General features: G+C 39.3%; 1 protein-coding gene across 5 annotated transcripts in view; it reads left to right on the top strand.

Annotated features, from left to right (window-relative positions):
- The window catches only part of LOC116995671 (diacylglycerol kinase iota), a 117,849-nt gene that overhangs the window by 60,537 nt on the left and 42,001 nt on the right, over positions 1-15,311 (top strand). For all 5 annotated transcript variants that reach the window (XM_033058553.1, XM_033058552.1, XM_042779216.1 and 2 more), the window contains 6 exons: positions 2,520-2,599; positions 4,433-4,477; positions 7,491-7,560; positions 9,981-10,021; positions 11,614-11,741; positions 12,276-12,401. In XM_033058553.1, coding sequence (XP_032914444.1) covers positions 2,520-2,599; positions 4,433-4,477; positions 7,491-7,560; positions 9,981-10,021; positions 11,614-11,741; positions 12,276-12,401 — 490 coding nt within the window. The remainder of the gene's footprint in view (positions 1-2,519; positions 2,600-4,432; positions 4,478-7,490; positions 7,561-9,980; positions 10,022-11,613; positions 11,742-12,275; positions 12,402-15,311) is intronic.

Below are 15,311 nucleotides of genomic sequence, written 5' to 3'. Positions count from 1 at the left end.
TTGACTGTGTGGTGCATTTTGATTGCTTATTGCCGTTTGTGATAAAAATGAGGGCTGTGAACATTTTCCTTGCTGAAAATCAAATTAGTCTTGTAAAAGGAACCAACCAAGCAACAAACAAACAACAACAAAAAAAAACTGGAAAGGAACGTTTTAGCATATACTGTAGTGTTATCCAGTAATGACTTTAAAGATTTTTTAAAGACCATGAACCATATGGAATGGAACCACTTGAGACCCACCCCACACATTATCCCTTAGCTAACCATTGACCCAAAAAAACATAGATCATGCTAATTCATGATTTCCAAACAGTTAAGGCTACACTTTTGTTTTTAAGGACAAAGTCACACAGCCCAGAGTTTCAGAACTGTTCTTTGACCACTAAGAACCACCATGACATAATTAATTTAATTAATTAAATTTAATTAATTTATTTAATTTAATCACTACTTCTTCAATCATTAGATGAGACTCATGACGTATCACCACTAATGAATCTATTGCATGTTAGTTTTTTCTTTTTAGGCATTTTTGTGGATTTCTTAAGGTCCTTTTCTTTTGGTTTGTCAGGAATGGTGATAGTTAAGGATTCCAATTCTGTTATCTGTGTTGTTTTGTCAGGTCAAAGCTTTAGTCCCCATTAAGTGCATGGAAGAGAGAAAAAATCTGTGGTGGCAATGTGTGAAACAGTGCTGTAACTCCCTAGTGCTCTGTAGCTGTTGGAGGTGTACAATTCAGTTTTTAGTGCTATAAATGAATTTAACAAACACTTCTTTCAGTAAGGGCTGCAAAGGGATCTGCTCAATTGAAACTAGACAGCTGTTAAGAACTCTCTGCAAAGAGCTTAAGGGGTTCCTGCCAAGGTAGGCTAAGCAATAATAAACAATAAGCAAAGAGAATTAGTCTGTAACCCAGAGCACTGGAGTGTGTGAAGCAAGTCCTGCCTGTGACCATCTTTCCACTCACTTGTCTCTCAGTCTCATTTCTCTAGTGAAAGAATCTGGGAGGTCTCCACAAGCACTGTTTCCACTTAGCCTTTCTTAAAAAGTGTGGAGGGATTGTCATCACTGTTGGCTGTTAGTGTTGTTCCAGGAGATGTGTGACCTCTTCCTTCCCGCCTATTTTTTCCTTATGGTCTTGTTTGTACTCCAGCATTTTCCCCTGCCTCCTGTTTTCCTGGGTCCATAACTCTTCTGCTGTTCAATACACTTCCCAAGCACAATTCTGGCAGCATTGTTGAGCCCTGTGATGGCCTCTGAGGTCCACAGTGACCTTGAGTGCAGGAGGTGCTCCCCAGCTCTTCTCCCTGGAAACCACTGTGCTCCTCTTTATGCTTCAAGCCTCAGAGGTCCAGAAAAATGGGAACTCTCTTCCACACTATCTTTCAGCACTGTCTTATTCTCTTATCAGAACGAAGAACTTGTCGGTATTGAAATATCTCTCCCTCTTAATCAACTTCTTTTCAACAGCAGGAAGGGTTGCAGCACAGTTGTATTTTGTTTATCTCAGAAACCTTGGTGATTTTATGTTGCTGCTTATTATCCAGTTATCAAAATTGTTTATGAGTTGATATTCTGTTCTGCTTCTGGAATATTTCAAATGAAGATTTAAATATGTTTCCTGCTGCTCCCATAAATTTTTTGGCTGTTATTTGATTAAAGACCCTTCAGGGAGAAAAAAAGAACTTAATTCAGTGATTCACTTTCACAAAATAAGCTACTCAAGAATATTCACTTGTTTTCTTTTTATTTAATGAGATCTTAGTAGGTAGCTCTCTTGGTGCCTTTCTTGTGGACTCACTTTCTTCTCTTTTATTGTGTTCTTTATTATTTATTTTTCTTTTTATGAATTTGTTTTGGACTCTTTTTGTTGGCAAGAACAGAATGAATGTGGGAACCTCAATCTCCTCTTATTAAAAATTTGCCCTAACCTGAAAGCTTTTGCTGTATTTTCATGAAGTAACTTTTTCAAAAATTTTTTTTCTGTCTGACTAAATAAGAAAATATGTCAATTCTGTGTGTAGATGGAATAATACCTGTTTTGATTTAAAAGCAGCTAACATCAAGACAACCTGGCATTGGATAGTTTTCCCTGAAATCACCAGTGAGTTCCATTGCTTTAAATCTGTAGACTTTGAGTTCTGAGAATGAAATACCACTCTTATTTCAAGGTGTAAGGGTGCCTCCCATAAATCTTACTCTGGGGTATGTTCCTTTGTTTTACAGATAATATTTGATGTTCAGATCTGAAAATGAAGTACACAGTTTAACTGGATATGTTTTAGCTTCTTTCATGAAGCCATGAAAGATGATTGAAAATGAAAGATTCGATAATTATAAATGGGTGAAACTAATGATGAATAATATGCTCTTGCTTTTACATAACTGTTAAGGTTTAGAGAGAAGAAAAATTTCATGAGAATATTAAAAAAAAAAAAAGTTGGACACCATTGCAAGTCTGTTACAGTTCCAGAGACTTCAGTTAAAGAAGTTTTACTTTGTTTTTCATTTTTTCAGCCATTCCCCTAGGAATCATAGTTGTACGAGGCGATTGTGACTTGGAGACTTGTCGTATGTACATTGACCGTCTACAAGAGGTGAGGCTTTTGTCAATTCAGGTATCATTTGCAAACCTATTTTATGCTTCTTTCAGTTCTGAGTCCAGGGGTCAAATAATTGCAAAAACCATGTATCAAGAGTACTGCAATTTGCCTACCATTGAAACCAAAATTCTAGAATTAAGATGTGACAATAAAAGTACTGAAAAATATCCCTTAAACAGGAAATTAAAAATCATACTGATTCCTTTTAAATGATAACAGAGTTGAAGTGGATGGGTGTGTTTCCTTCTCCTTGATTTATAATGGAATAGTAGGACTTTCCATATACCTTGTTGAAATTGCATAAATTATGGATTAGAAAGTGTGTTATGCAAGGATGTACACTGTGGTATTTCAGTAGGTTTAATTATGCAAAATTTGTTCTCTAATACTGTCATGGAGTAATCTGAGACACCACTACACACAGCAAATATCAACTAGATAGTTTCAAAGACACAGAAATGAGTGTTCATGCAGCTAACAATAGTTTTGCTCTTATTCTTGAACGCCTTGCCTCATGAGAGTTCATTCTACAATACACCCTGGGAAATGCAGATTCCAAATGCCTCATTACCTGAATCATCTTAAGTGTGAATCCTTTTAGTGATAAGCTAATGGATTTTCATTAATGTATTGTCTCTGATTTTTTTCAATCTCTTAGTGATAGCTTTCAATAACATTTGCAAGTCTGATGACATTACATTTATAAACAATTTATATATTAATATTTATAAGAAATTATAAATTGTTAATCTAGTTTATGTAGGAACTATGAACCTCATCCCTTCCGTTGAACTCTTTGGGAGCCATTGACTTCCCATAGATTTTGGAACTCCACTCTTACAGTCTGAATATGAAACTTAGTATCTCACTTCAGGCTTTTACTTCTTTGCATTTCAGCCAAGATTCCATTCATTGAATGCACTTTTGGACATTCAGACCTGGGGTGTGACTATTCTTATCAGAAATAAAACCACATTGTAAGGTGGTGCATATTTGAAGTATTCAGTACAGAAAATTACAGTGAAATGATAATGATGATGATGATCTCATCAGATTGGAAATGTGATCTCACACTGAGTTCAGGCAGTTTTAGATACAGATGTGAAGGAAGCACAGCTGGATAATTTGGTTGAATTACCCATAGTGGTTATGGAGGAACTTTGTTTCTCCAACCTTTTGCAGGGTTTGTACTGATTTTTGTGTATGTGTGCTTGATTTGGCTCAGTCCCATTTGCTGGGAGTAGAGATGCCAAGGTTTGCATGCTGTTGGAGGGCAATGGTCTGCTGGCCAGGCTCTTTAGTAGACTGTGTCATGTGCTATGACTATTTGACAAAATCTCTATTAAAATAAATTAGATGCCTGAACATGTTAAATGTCAGGATCATTCTGATATGACCTTCTTGGATTGAGGTTGTTTTAAAATAGAGAGAAGTGTCAGTGATTTTCTTTAGTGCATTAATCACTCAGAAATATTTGCAAAAGTGTCTTAAAGATTTTTGACATATTTGCATTAATTGTGTTACTGATATTGTAAATTTAGATAATTCTCTTGGAACAAATAGAGTTTTTCAACGTGATAAAGATACATTAGTATAATCTCCTTATTTTAAAAAACTATTTTTTGGATCAAATGCATACAAATCTAAACTTTGAGTGAGCTTTCCTTGACTTTTCTATGGAGTCTGTTCCATATGCTTGAAACCAGTGAAAAATATTTGCAGAATGATTTGTGTTTCTCCAGCCACTTCAGATACTAGGACTACAAACAGCTGTTGTTGTTGCTTTAATCTTTTTCATCACTACTGTGTCTTTCATTCTCCTGCTAGGACCTACAGTCAGTAACGTCTGCTACACAGAGAGTTCATTACCAGGTAAGATAAGCTTTCCTTTTAGCATCAGAACAGAAAGAGGCTTAAAAATGGGAACAGCACTCTTTGTCTTTGAACCCATATGTTCTTGGGTGAAAGACCCATATTTCTAGAATTTCTAATTATCTGATTATTATATTTACCTTTAAATATTGGAAGCTAGTTCTGCTTTCTCTTGGACAAGTTTTATGGAATCATCTTTAAAGTAGTGGAGCTTGGTGAGGTGAGTAATATTGGAATAGCAGTGTTTTCCATATTAAAGTGAATGAGAAAAGGTGTCCTGTAGGAAAAATGGCAAAAGTAAAACTGTTTCTCTGTCTGAGAAACTTAACAATGACATGTTGTATTGCATAGCTGTTGCAATAAAGTCTATCTCTGAGGAAAAAAAAGGTGCTTTAGCAGGCCCAACCTCTTAATAATTCTGTACAGGACAGTCATCCACCTTCACCTTACATGATCTTCAGGGTAATTTTTTAGTCCATCCTAAGCATATGTGTATTTTCTTCATGAAATCAATAGGTTTTAGTTTAGGTGGATGGTTCTTAAAATTGGTCTCTTCATGTTTTGCAACTTTATTCTACAATTTTTGCAATACAGAAGTTGTCTTTTCAGTTGGAAGTATCATTCAAGAATGCATATTTCTCTCAGTAAAACAATTCATTAAAGAGTGCTTAAATTAGAAGTAAACTGAGTCTAACTACTGATTCCTGAAATTATATGATATTAGCATGGAGACTTGGCACAAACTATGGTCAGTTGACACAGTGCTTAGGGTTACAGGACAAGTTTGCATGGTGTTGATAGCATTTTCCTAGAAATAACAATGCTAGTCTTGTTGGATGTGCAGGAATGAGTTCACTGAGAAAGAATACAGAGACCAACGTATAGGAACAAATTGTGGTGAAATTGCAGATAATTTTTTGGGGTTAGTCATTACTTGGGTGATACAGAATTCCAGTTTGACAAGAATGCCTGTAGATGCACTGGCTGCAGACACTACAAGAAAATGCAATTTGGCATGTTTTCCTTGAGTTGCCTTCTTTATATCAGTTCATGGTTTGTTTCTTTCTTTCCCTATCCAATGCTAACTTCATATTCTTGACATTTCCATCAATCATTACCCTGGAACTCAGTTTTAGAACAGTGTTAGTGCCTAGAAAATTGACTAATAAACCAGCATGTATGAGTCTGTTTCACTCATTGCAAATTAACCTAAGTGGCTGCTGACTGCTCCATGTGTAGGAAACTGCCTGAGGTAAAACGAAGAGCCAAATCTGTGTGTATGGGGAGATGTACAAGAGAGTATGAAATGTCATAAATCAGCTCTATACTTGGCTCCAACCTCTGCAGTTACAGCAGTACATAAATTAGTTGCCTACCTATCTTCTCTAGTGCCCAGCAGTGTGAAATCCCTAACATACCATTCATATTTTATGATGCTACATTTTAAATGCACCCCTCTTTGTTTTGTCTTTGGTACTTATTTGTCTAGTGTTCTTTTTTTTTTTTTTCTCAGTGGGTCATTTCTGCAAATTGTCTCATTGGGTTAATTTGAGATTTGTTCCACATTTGTAGATATCCCTCCACATATTACATAAATGGGAAAAAGAGGGGGATAAAGGGCATGAATAGGGTGCTTTAGCTAATGGAACTGTGTTCATAGCTCACTAGTAAGGTGTCGTGGGCACTTTTAAGTCTCATACATGCAGTTCTCTGGCATGATTCCTCTGCAGTTCAAAACATAGAGAGTCAGCAGAAATATTAGCAAAACCAAGCGCAAATAAGAAAAAAATATACTAGAGTGTTTTCTCATTCTGTTTTGCTTCTCTGATGAGTTTACAAAATATTATTCTCGTGGGCCTGAGACTTTGCAAGCTAGTTCTGTAGTTGAACTGTAATGAAGTCTTGGAGGGAGTATGTCACAATGTGCAATTTACGACTTGAGTTGACATTTACCAGCAGTATTCCTATCTTCATTTCCCCAGAATTTTACTCATTTCTCCTCTTTTTATGAACTTCATTTTAGTACGCACCATTGGATGTTTTCTTTCTTTTCTCCTTTGTGTTGCAATCTCCTCCATTCCACACAGACTGAACTAAATATTAAGACACATGAAGCTTTGTGCATGTAGATACAACAGTGCCAGCAAGCCTAGTGGATTTCAGAGATTCTTGATTTTTTGACAAACACTCTAGGGGCAGTACAATCAAACCTAAAAATCCCAAAAGTCTGTCTGCCCGTGTTAGACAAAGCTGTATTTTCAATCTGATTCTATGAAATCCCTGAGATGTGTTATTTGCTCCTCATGTATGTTATAGTTCACTTTCTCTTACGCTGTCATTGTCTTCATCTCTGTGATGCACAGAGGCTGGATATCGTAAGCTGTATATGCAAATAAGGTTTATGGTATCCAGTAAAATCCTCCCTGTTGCTTTTACTTTTTCTTTTCCTGCCATGTGACTTGGTATACTACTCTGTGGTCTGTTGTCTGAAGGAAGAGTAAAGTTTATTCTTGAACCAACAAGTTCCTGAATTTACAGCATTTACAGATGTACTGATTGTACTGCTAAAGATATGAATAAGGATCGAATCTGTCTCTATCAAAATTGTGTGTGCCAAAGACCCATGCTACTGTGTTTTGCCCTGTGGAAATATATTTGTGTTTAAATGTTATATGCAGCAGATTTATGGAACTGGTTGACCATGCACTGGCAGCATGGAGCAGAGCTATGATCATCCTCTACTCTCTTAGATCCCTTTTGATCCCTTTTGCCTCTCCAGTAAGGGCTAAAAACACATGAGGTAGCCTGTTTGAGTCTTTGATAAGTGCAGGTCAGGAAGAAGGTCTTTATTCTTCCCCAGTAGTTTAATTTGGTTCCTGGTTTATATAGATTTTGCACATTGTGCAGTGTCAGTAACTCAAAATTAAAAAGTCAAAGTCTAAAAAATAGTCCTTTTTAATGAAGAAACAGTTTGTTGGGATTTTTAATAATGTAAGTTTCATGCCCTATCCAGGACCAGGAAAGCTCTTTCCCCAGAGTTCTGTCTGTTCAGAGGCTCTCTCCTAGATGGTGCTTCCTAGATGGTAAGTGCATCTCCCTTCTCCCATGCCTAGCATGCTGCCTGCTTCTGGTGTGCTTTGGAGGATAGTTCTGAGTGTATTACTAGAGAGAGGTAACTGTTCCTTCTTGTTACACTGAGCAGGTAAAAAAGCAGATGAGTGCCCCACTTTCCTCTCTAAAATATGAAACAGACCCTTCACCTAACAATCAAAATATCTGCTGTAGCTATTTCCATCCCACAGAGAGGCGTTCCCCTGAGGCAGATTAGAAGCTTGGTTTATCAGTGTCTCTGCTGCAGACAGTCTCTGTGATGAGCAGACTTTATGGCATGCACTGCCCGAGCTCAGAGTGCAGCCAGTTGTGCAATTCACTGCTGCTGGTTAGGTTGAGGTCTTCACCCTGGTTTCTCTGCACATGCTCTAGTCTTTAGGTACTGCAGTGTTTAGGCAACAGAAAGGTACCTCCCTTTCCTTGTAGCTCTGCACTGAAGAGCTGCACTTGTATTTGACCCAGACTTTATCAAAGCAGATGATTTATCTGGGCTTTACATGAGGCTACAGAGCACAGGAATTAGCAGCTGAAATGGATGGCATCTGCTTTTACAAAAGCTTCAGCATGGGGAGACTTAGAATTTTAATGCTCAAAACAAAACCAAATTCTCCTTGGCAATTTCTAATCACCCTTCCTTGTCTCTCATGAAGGGCATTGATAAAAGCCTTAGTGAGAATCTGCTTGATTTTTGGAGAAAGCTGGATGGATAGATGTGTTCAGTTTTTTGTCTTCAGTGTTTGATATTCCTGTGAAGTGCCAAAACCTTCAATGCTACATCGCTGTGCTCTTGTGTCAAAACTGCAGAGTGAATGAACCTGATTTCACTCACCCAAATAAATGCAAAGCAGATACAAAAATCACATCTGATGAAACACACTATAGATGATAAATACTTAAGAGTTTAGTAATATAAATTATTTGACTATGAGAAAATTCATGACGCATGCTTTATTTAGTGAGTTCCCCTATTTTCATGTGTTTTTCATGAGTAGCATAAATTTTCCTTTAACATATTGCTAATTCAGTGTCAGTATCTGTGGCCGAGCATTTGATTTATTTAGAGCTCCCAAGCATGTTATTATTCTTTAGATTCAGAATTTGAATTATCCCATTATACCCATCAAATTCAGTATATGCTTGCTATACTCCTATTGGAAGGAAACAGCTTTTTCTGTTACCTATTTTAATGTAATCAATTCTTCTTATAGGACTGAAATGCATTTTATGCATTTTAAAAATATTTATTTCAAGTTCATATTTTCAGTGACTACTGTTTCATTATCTCTTATCTTTAAATTCATTTTTTGGGATAGGAATATCACAGAGTCATGGAATGTTAAGGGTTGGAAGGGACCTTAAAGGTCATCTAGACCCAACCCCTGCTGCCATGGGCAGGACACTTCTCACTAGACCAGGCTGCTCAAGGTCTTACCCAGCCTGACCTTGAACAATGCCAGGGCTGGGGCATTCACAGGTTCTCTGGGCAATCTGTTCAACTATCTCACCACTCTCACAGTAATTCCTTCCTAATATCCAGCCTGAATTTCCCCTTTCTTCAGTTTGTAGCCCTTGCTCCTTGTCCTGTCACAGTTCATGATGGACAATCTGCCTTCAGCCTCTCTGTAGACCTCTTCAGATGCTGGAGGGTTGCTTTGAGGTCTCCGTGCAACCTTCTGTTCTCAGGCTGAACAGCCCCTACTTTCTCAGTCTGTGTTTGTAAGGGAGGTTCTCCAGTCCCCTTATCAACTTCCTGGCCTCCTCTGGACTTGCTCCGACAGTTCCAGGTCCTTCTGGTGTGGGGGGCAGCAGAACTGTACAAGAGCAGAGTCGAGGCTGAGAATCCCTTCCCTTGACCTGCTGACCACTTTCCTTTTTACTGAAGCCCAGGACATGATTGGCTTTCTGGGCTAAAAGTGCACCCAGCTGGCTCATGCTGAGTTTTTCACCAGCCATCACCCCCAAGTCCATCTCTGTAGGGCTGCTCTCAATCCCTTCTCCACCCATGGGATTACCATTGCTCCTGTGTAGGACACTGCACTTTGTTGAACTCCCTGAGGTTTGCACTGCCCCACTCTCAAGCGTGTCAAGGTGTCCCTGGCTGGAGTTGCTTTCCTCCAGCACATTCATGCTCCACCAAGGCTGGTGTGAGCAGGGAACTCGTCAAGGGCGCACCCCATCCCTCTGTCCATACCGCTGACAAAGATGTTGGTCACACTATTAACCTGAGACACACCACTCACATGGACACAAGGAATTAACTCGTGTTCTTGTGGAGCCGCTGCAACTTCCCTGACACAGGGGTTGTTTTATGAGGCAGTGATGTTAGCACAGCCCATCTTGTCCATGCAGTCCTGCTCAGACTATTTTCTGCTGTTGTTTCTCTGTCTTGCAGCAACTTCTGCTGATCGTTTTTATCGCATCGACAGATCTCAGGTAAATCCTTATTTGGTTTTTTTTTTGTTTCTATAGATTTATTTTTTTAAGCTACATCAAATGCAGCTTAAAATGAATTATCTACCATTCTTTCTGTGTATTGCAAAATGTTATTCATTATGTTATTCAAAATACGTTATTCATGAGAAGTAGTAAAAAAAATTCTGGACTGTTTTTTAGTTGATCTAATTCACATTGTTTCACTGAAGTCTTGTATCTGCTGGCCATCTGCCATTCCATTTACTACCAATCTGATGCAGATCAGAATTATCTGCAATTTTTTTCCTTATCAAGTCTTACTAGAGGCATCTGTGTGGCGGCAATATATTTGTATTTATCTTTTCACTGATGTTTTTAGGCACCAACAGTCTTGATCCTGTGTGTATGTGTATGCCATGAAATAGCTATTGAAGTTAAGATGTTGTTACAATTTGAGAATTATGAACAGATATGCATAAAATTTTCACAAGCAACCCAAAACCAGTGTGTATCTCTGCTGGATTCAGACCTGTGGCATAGATCTGACAATCTGAATATATTTTCTAAAAGACACTGAAAATTTTACAGGGCTTTTGTTGTTACTGATTTGTAGCCAGAACAGGCCAATTAGTGACTCGGCATTAAGCGCAAATTGTTGATTTCACACTGAGGTTGTTTGTATCTGGTCCCCCGAGACCTGTGCAAGCTGTTTCTGAATCACATGGACATGTTACTGTTTCTTAGCAAAAGCAGCTGGTGATTTAGCTCAAGCAGAGGAGCTGTGACTTCAATTCAGAGTTCCCATGTTCAGTGTCTGCATGTAGACGCCATGGGACTTCTTTGCACACAGTCAAATGAATGGTTTGATCTTGTAATCTAACATTGTGAAGGCAAGGGTGAAGAAGATGCTGTTACAGATTAAACTGGGCAATTTGTCTCTGGAGTATTCTAATATTTTGCTAATATTTGACACTGTACTAATGGTCATTTTTAATGCCTACTCCTTCATCCTGTGATTCTCTGGGGGAAAAATTGATACTGTTTGTTGGTCCCAGCACAAAAATAGTTGCAAATTTCTTGCCCATTTCCCTACATCGACAGGCATTCTCACACTCAGTGGATTTTTTTTTAAAGACAATAATCCTTCAGTGTCAATAACAAAAATAAAGGATTGAGAAAGAGAGCTTTGGTAATGGAGATGTGAAAACAGAATGTACAAGTGGCAGAGAGCTGGAAGAGTACACCCAAACAATGAAAAGTTCTGTCAACCATCATCAAATAAGAGACCTCAGGTGTTGGTCCACGTTTCAAAATGCAAATCTCTGCTTTATGGGTTTCATCAGAATGGCATAGTCATCAAGTAGCAACCTTTAAAATGGGGCTGTTAGTGTGCAACTAGCTAGTGGGGAATCTTGTTTGGCTTGAAATCAATGACATATTAATTGGTGATTCTATAGCATTGATTTTAATGTGCGTGTGTATGAGTACACAGAATCCCTTGAATATTCTTCAGAGATCCTGACATGCACTCAACTCATTCTAGGGCAGCTGGGTACTCTGAGAGATCAGTGATGCTGCAGGTTCATTATTTGCTGCTTGTGTCACTTCAACAGGAGCATTTGCACTTTGTGACGGAAATTTCGCAGGATGAGATTTTTATTCTGGACCCAGAGATGGTAACCTCTCAGCAGGTGGGGACGCCACCAGGAATGCCTGACCTGGTAGTGGAGCAGGCAGCTGGGTGAGTGCTGCTGGGACATGATTTTCAGCAGTTGTGTTAGTGATGGGCATCTCTTTCTGGTCCCCTTCTCTGAAGGCCTGGGAGATGTGGGAGGGTGGGTATTAGGTAGGAGCAAATCCAGCTGTGGTAATGGCAGGAGGACGGTGGTGAAGCATTTACTCCATTAGGATTCCTGGAACCCACAGCAATCCTAGTGGACTTCAGCACCTTTTAACCACATTGCACCACTTGACCCTAAATCCTGCCGTGAATCTCTAACGTTTGAGTTACAAACTTGTCTGCATGGTCAGAGTTCTGACTCCACTGTGTAAGGCCCTGAAGCCTTTTGTGTCCTAAGAAGGGCCATGAAGTGCTTCTGTTTCTTGTCATGATCAGAAATGCTTCCATTCCTGTTCAGGAGCAGCATTGTACTCACAGTGAATGAATCTATTTTAACTTGCTGTGGGCTCAAAAATGCTGGGAACCAGTGGGCATAAGACAGCTTTGAGGTGGAGCACACAAGGGGTGTGAATGTCTTTCTCCTTCTGTCCTTAGGATATCGGATTGGTGGAACCCTGCAGTTCGGAAGAGGATGCTGAGTGACAGCAGCCTTGGAAAGATTTCTCCCCACTACGAGGTACCTGACAAACAAAAGGACGCCAGCCAGACACATATGCTGCAGTAAGAGCCCTCTGCATTTCTCTGCTTGATGATGCACTGTCCCTGTCACCACAGACAACCCCTAATGCCTCCTTTAAGCTTAACTAATTGTGCCAACATGCTGAAATTACAAATACTTTTTGCTACATCTCTTTTGCTTCTCCCTTCTGTTCTTCCTCTTTGTCCATTATTTTATGTTCTTGCCTTTGTTTCATTCTCTGTGGCACCCTCCCCTCTTAATAAACCTAAATCCAAGTTTTTGAAAGAAAATACCTTATTTTGGATGTCTGAAGCTCCAGCCAGGAAAATCTTCTTGGCAACTGGTTGGTTAAAATTCAAAGCATTCACCCTCAAGGAAGCTCTGCTGCAAGGTGATAAAGCAGAAATCTCTAGAACTGCTGCTTGCTATCAGAGATGTAGGAAATGGTTTTCATATAATCTTGAATCATGTAGGATGGCTATACAGTGGTTTTCTTTTTGATAATTTCCCCATAAAAGAAATTTTTACCTTAGTAAAAATTAGTACTATCTACTATATTCTGATTTTTTTTTGTTAGAAATTTTTCTCAACTTTTTGATTATTTCACTTTAGATTTTCAAAACCATCAGTGGATCACTACCAAAAATTATGTGGGAAACATCTGTCACAACTGTATTGCTGGCTTTGTTATTTGTGTTTTGTGGCTCTATTCCCCCATCCCCCAAGTATATAATGCATAATTGTGTTTCTAGTTCTACTATATCAGCAACTCTAAGGGCAGGTTTTAAAACTTAGTATAGAAAAATCAGGAATAGTGTTAATGTGGCCTTTTTTCAAATTTTTCTTTTCTGTAAGGATGTGTGTGGGAGGGAGCTGCAAGGCACAGGGCAGACAGAGCCTACAGCTCCAGGACAGGTGCAGTGTGGATGGCAGACTGTCTAGCCATGAGGCTACCAACTGGAAACTTTCCAGCTACTGGAGGCTGCTGTCAGGAGGAGATATCATGGCAAGAAAGGGTCATCAAGGTAGCACTGCCAGGAGAAAATTGCCTGGTTTTATCCCTTGGGATTCTGGATCTGTTCTTTATATTCTTTTCAAAGTGAAGAATGATGTATTCAGGTTCATTTTTCCATAGATTGGAATGGCAGGGCCAAAAATCTGAAGCTGGCAAAGCTGTGAGAAAAATGATGCTTAGATAGTTTTAGGCAGTGTGCAGAGATGGTGAGAACATGTGGACTAATTTCTTATTGATAAGAAGAATGATTTTGTTTACATCAGCATGACTGGAAATGTTTGCTTAGCTGTAACAATTACATTTGGTAGATTTATTAAGAACAAAGTAAGCTAGTAGCATCGCTCAGAGTAAAGTGTTCCTGTCACTGCCTAGTATGAGGAATTTTTTTCTTCACAGTTTCTCTAAACTTTAATTGTTTCAGCTGAAATTTTTCATGCTAAGACTCAGTCTATGACTGATTCTTTTTCTTTCAGCAAAAACTTTAACAAACAGACAGTTCTTTCTGAAGACAGGATTTGTGGGAAACGTGCTCCTTTAAACGGCCTTATTTCAAATAAATAAATCCAGTGGCTCTTTTCCAAGATGTGTTAGTGCTGGTAGTGGAATGAACCCCATTGCAATGAAATTTTGGAAGCGTGACATTTAGTAAAATGTCATCATAATACCAGGGAGATGCCTTTTGCTGTCATGAGAATTACCCCTGAATGTGCCCTGCTGATGAGCTTGTTTGTGCACTTTGGAAACTCCTCAGATTTGAGAGCTTTCCTTTCAAAATTTTCTGTCTGTACATGCAGTTATGCTCCTCTGTGCTTAATTCATGTTGTAGATCTGCCCACAGGGCTGAGGGAAGTGGGACTGTGCTGCTCATTAGCTGCTCTCCAGCAGCAAGGAGAAAAGGGATGCAGTAGCCATGGTCAGATGGAGATGGTCAGGAGAAGGTGTGTGAAGGAACAAGGAAAAGAAGTTGCAGGAGCCAAAGGAGTAGAAGCAAAAAGGGAGCATGTGAAGGAACCTGGGGAGCAGGGTTAAAGGATGGGATCTGTTCAGGGCACAGAGGATAACCAGGGGTCTGCTGAGTCAGAATGGGAATAATGAAAAGGCGGAGAGCATGGGGTCCATATAGGGAATAGAAGAATGACAGGCCAGGGGCATGGGGAAAGGGTCTGTGGCTGTTTCTCTCCAGAACACAAAATTCTGGGTTCATGCAGGTTATTACACAGGTGAGCAAGCTCTGAAATATATTTAGACACTGCCTCGCTTGCTACCAAGGTGGAAGGTGTATGGAAAATGAATCAGGGAACCACAGTGGAGACAGCAAGGTAATAAATTTAGGACAGCTGAATGGTGCTCTGTGGGACTGGCTTCTCTTTTCAGCATCCATGACAGAATTTCTAAATGGTGAAGATTTACAGCAGACTTTTTGCAAGTGGCCGGTTAGCCATGGGATCCTCATTCTGTGCGTGTCCTCTGTGAAGTAGGTTTGGTTACTGGGAGGCCACTACAGGGAGCTTTTGAAAGAGTGTGGAGGGCTGGAAATTAAGAAATAGGATTTCTGTTGCCTCAGGTTGTGTTACTAAAATGAATGGAAAGTTTGTGTCTGCTTTCCCAGCTGCAGAATACAGATAATATTGCAACCTCACCTTAAAGGAGCACAGTGAGGGTAAATTTCATGGTCAATGAGAAACCTAGATGCTATGGGGGACACTGTCAGAGATGCTTAGCAGGACATTAATCATTTTGCATTCTGTGCACAGTTATGGCAGTGTGGAAGAAATAAATCATGAGGCTGTGCAGTGGATATATGGGAGGATATCGTGCAGATTTCTAGTTAAACACTGAGGCAAGAGTCCAGTAGAAGAAAATAGAAAAAGGGAATGTGACTAAAATTTGTCATAACATCTGAGTGCAACAGGGTTGCAGTATGATATGAGATCCC

The sequence above is a fragment of the Catharus ustulatus genome, chromosome 4 (genome assembly GCF_009819885.2).
Source record: "Catharus ustulatus isolate bCatUst1 chromosome 4, bCatUst1.pri.v2, whole genome shotgun sequence".
In the NCBI taxonomy this organism is placed as follows: domain Eukaryota; kingdom Metazoa; phylum Chordata; class Aves; order Passeriformes; family Turdidae; genus Catharus; species Catharus ustulatus.
The sequence above is the reverse complement of the archived record's forward strand: the minus strand, read 5'-3'. Positions and strand labels throughout refer to the sequence as shown.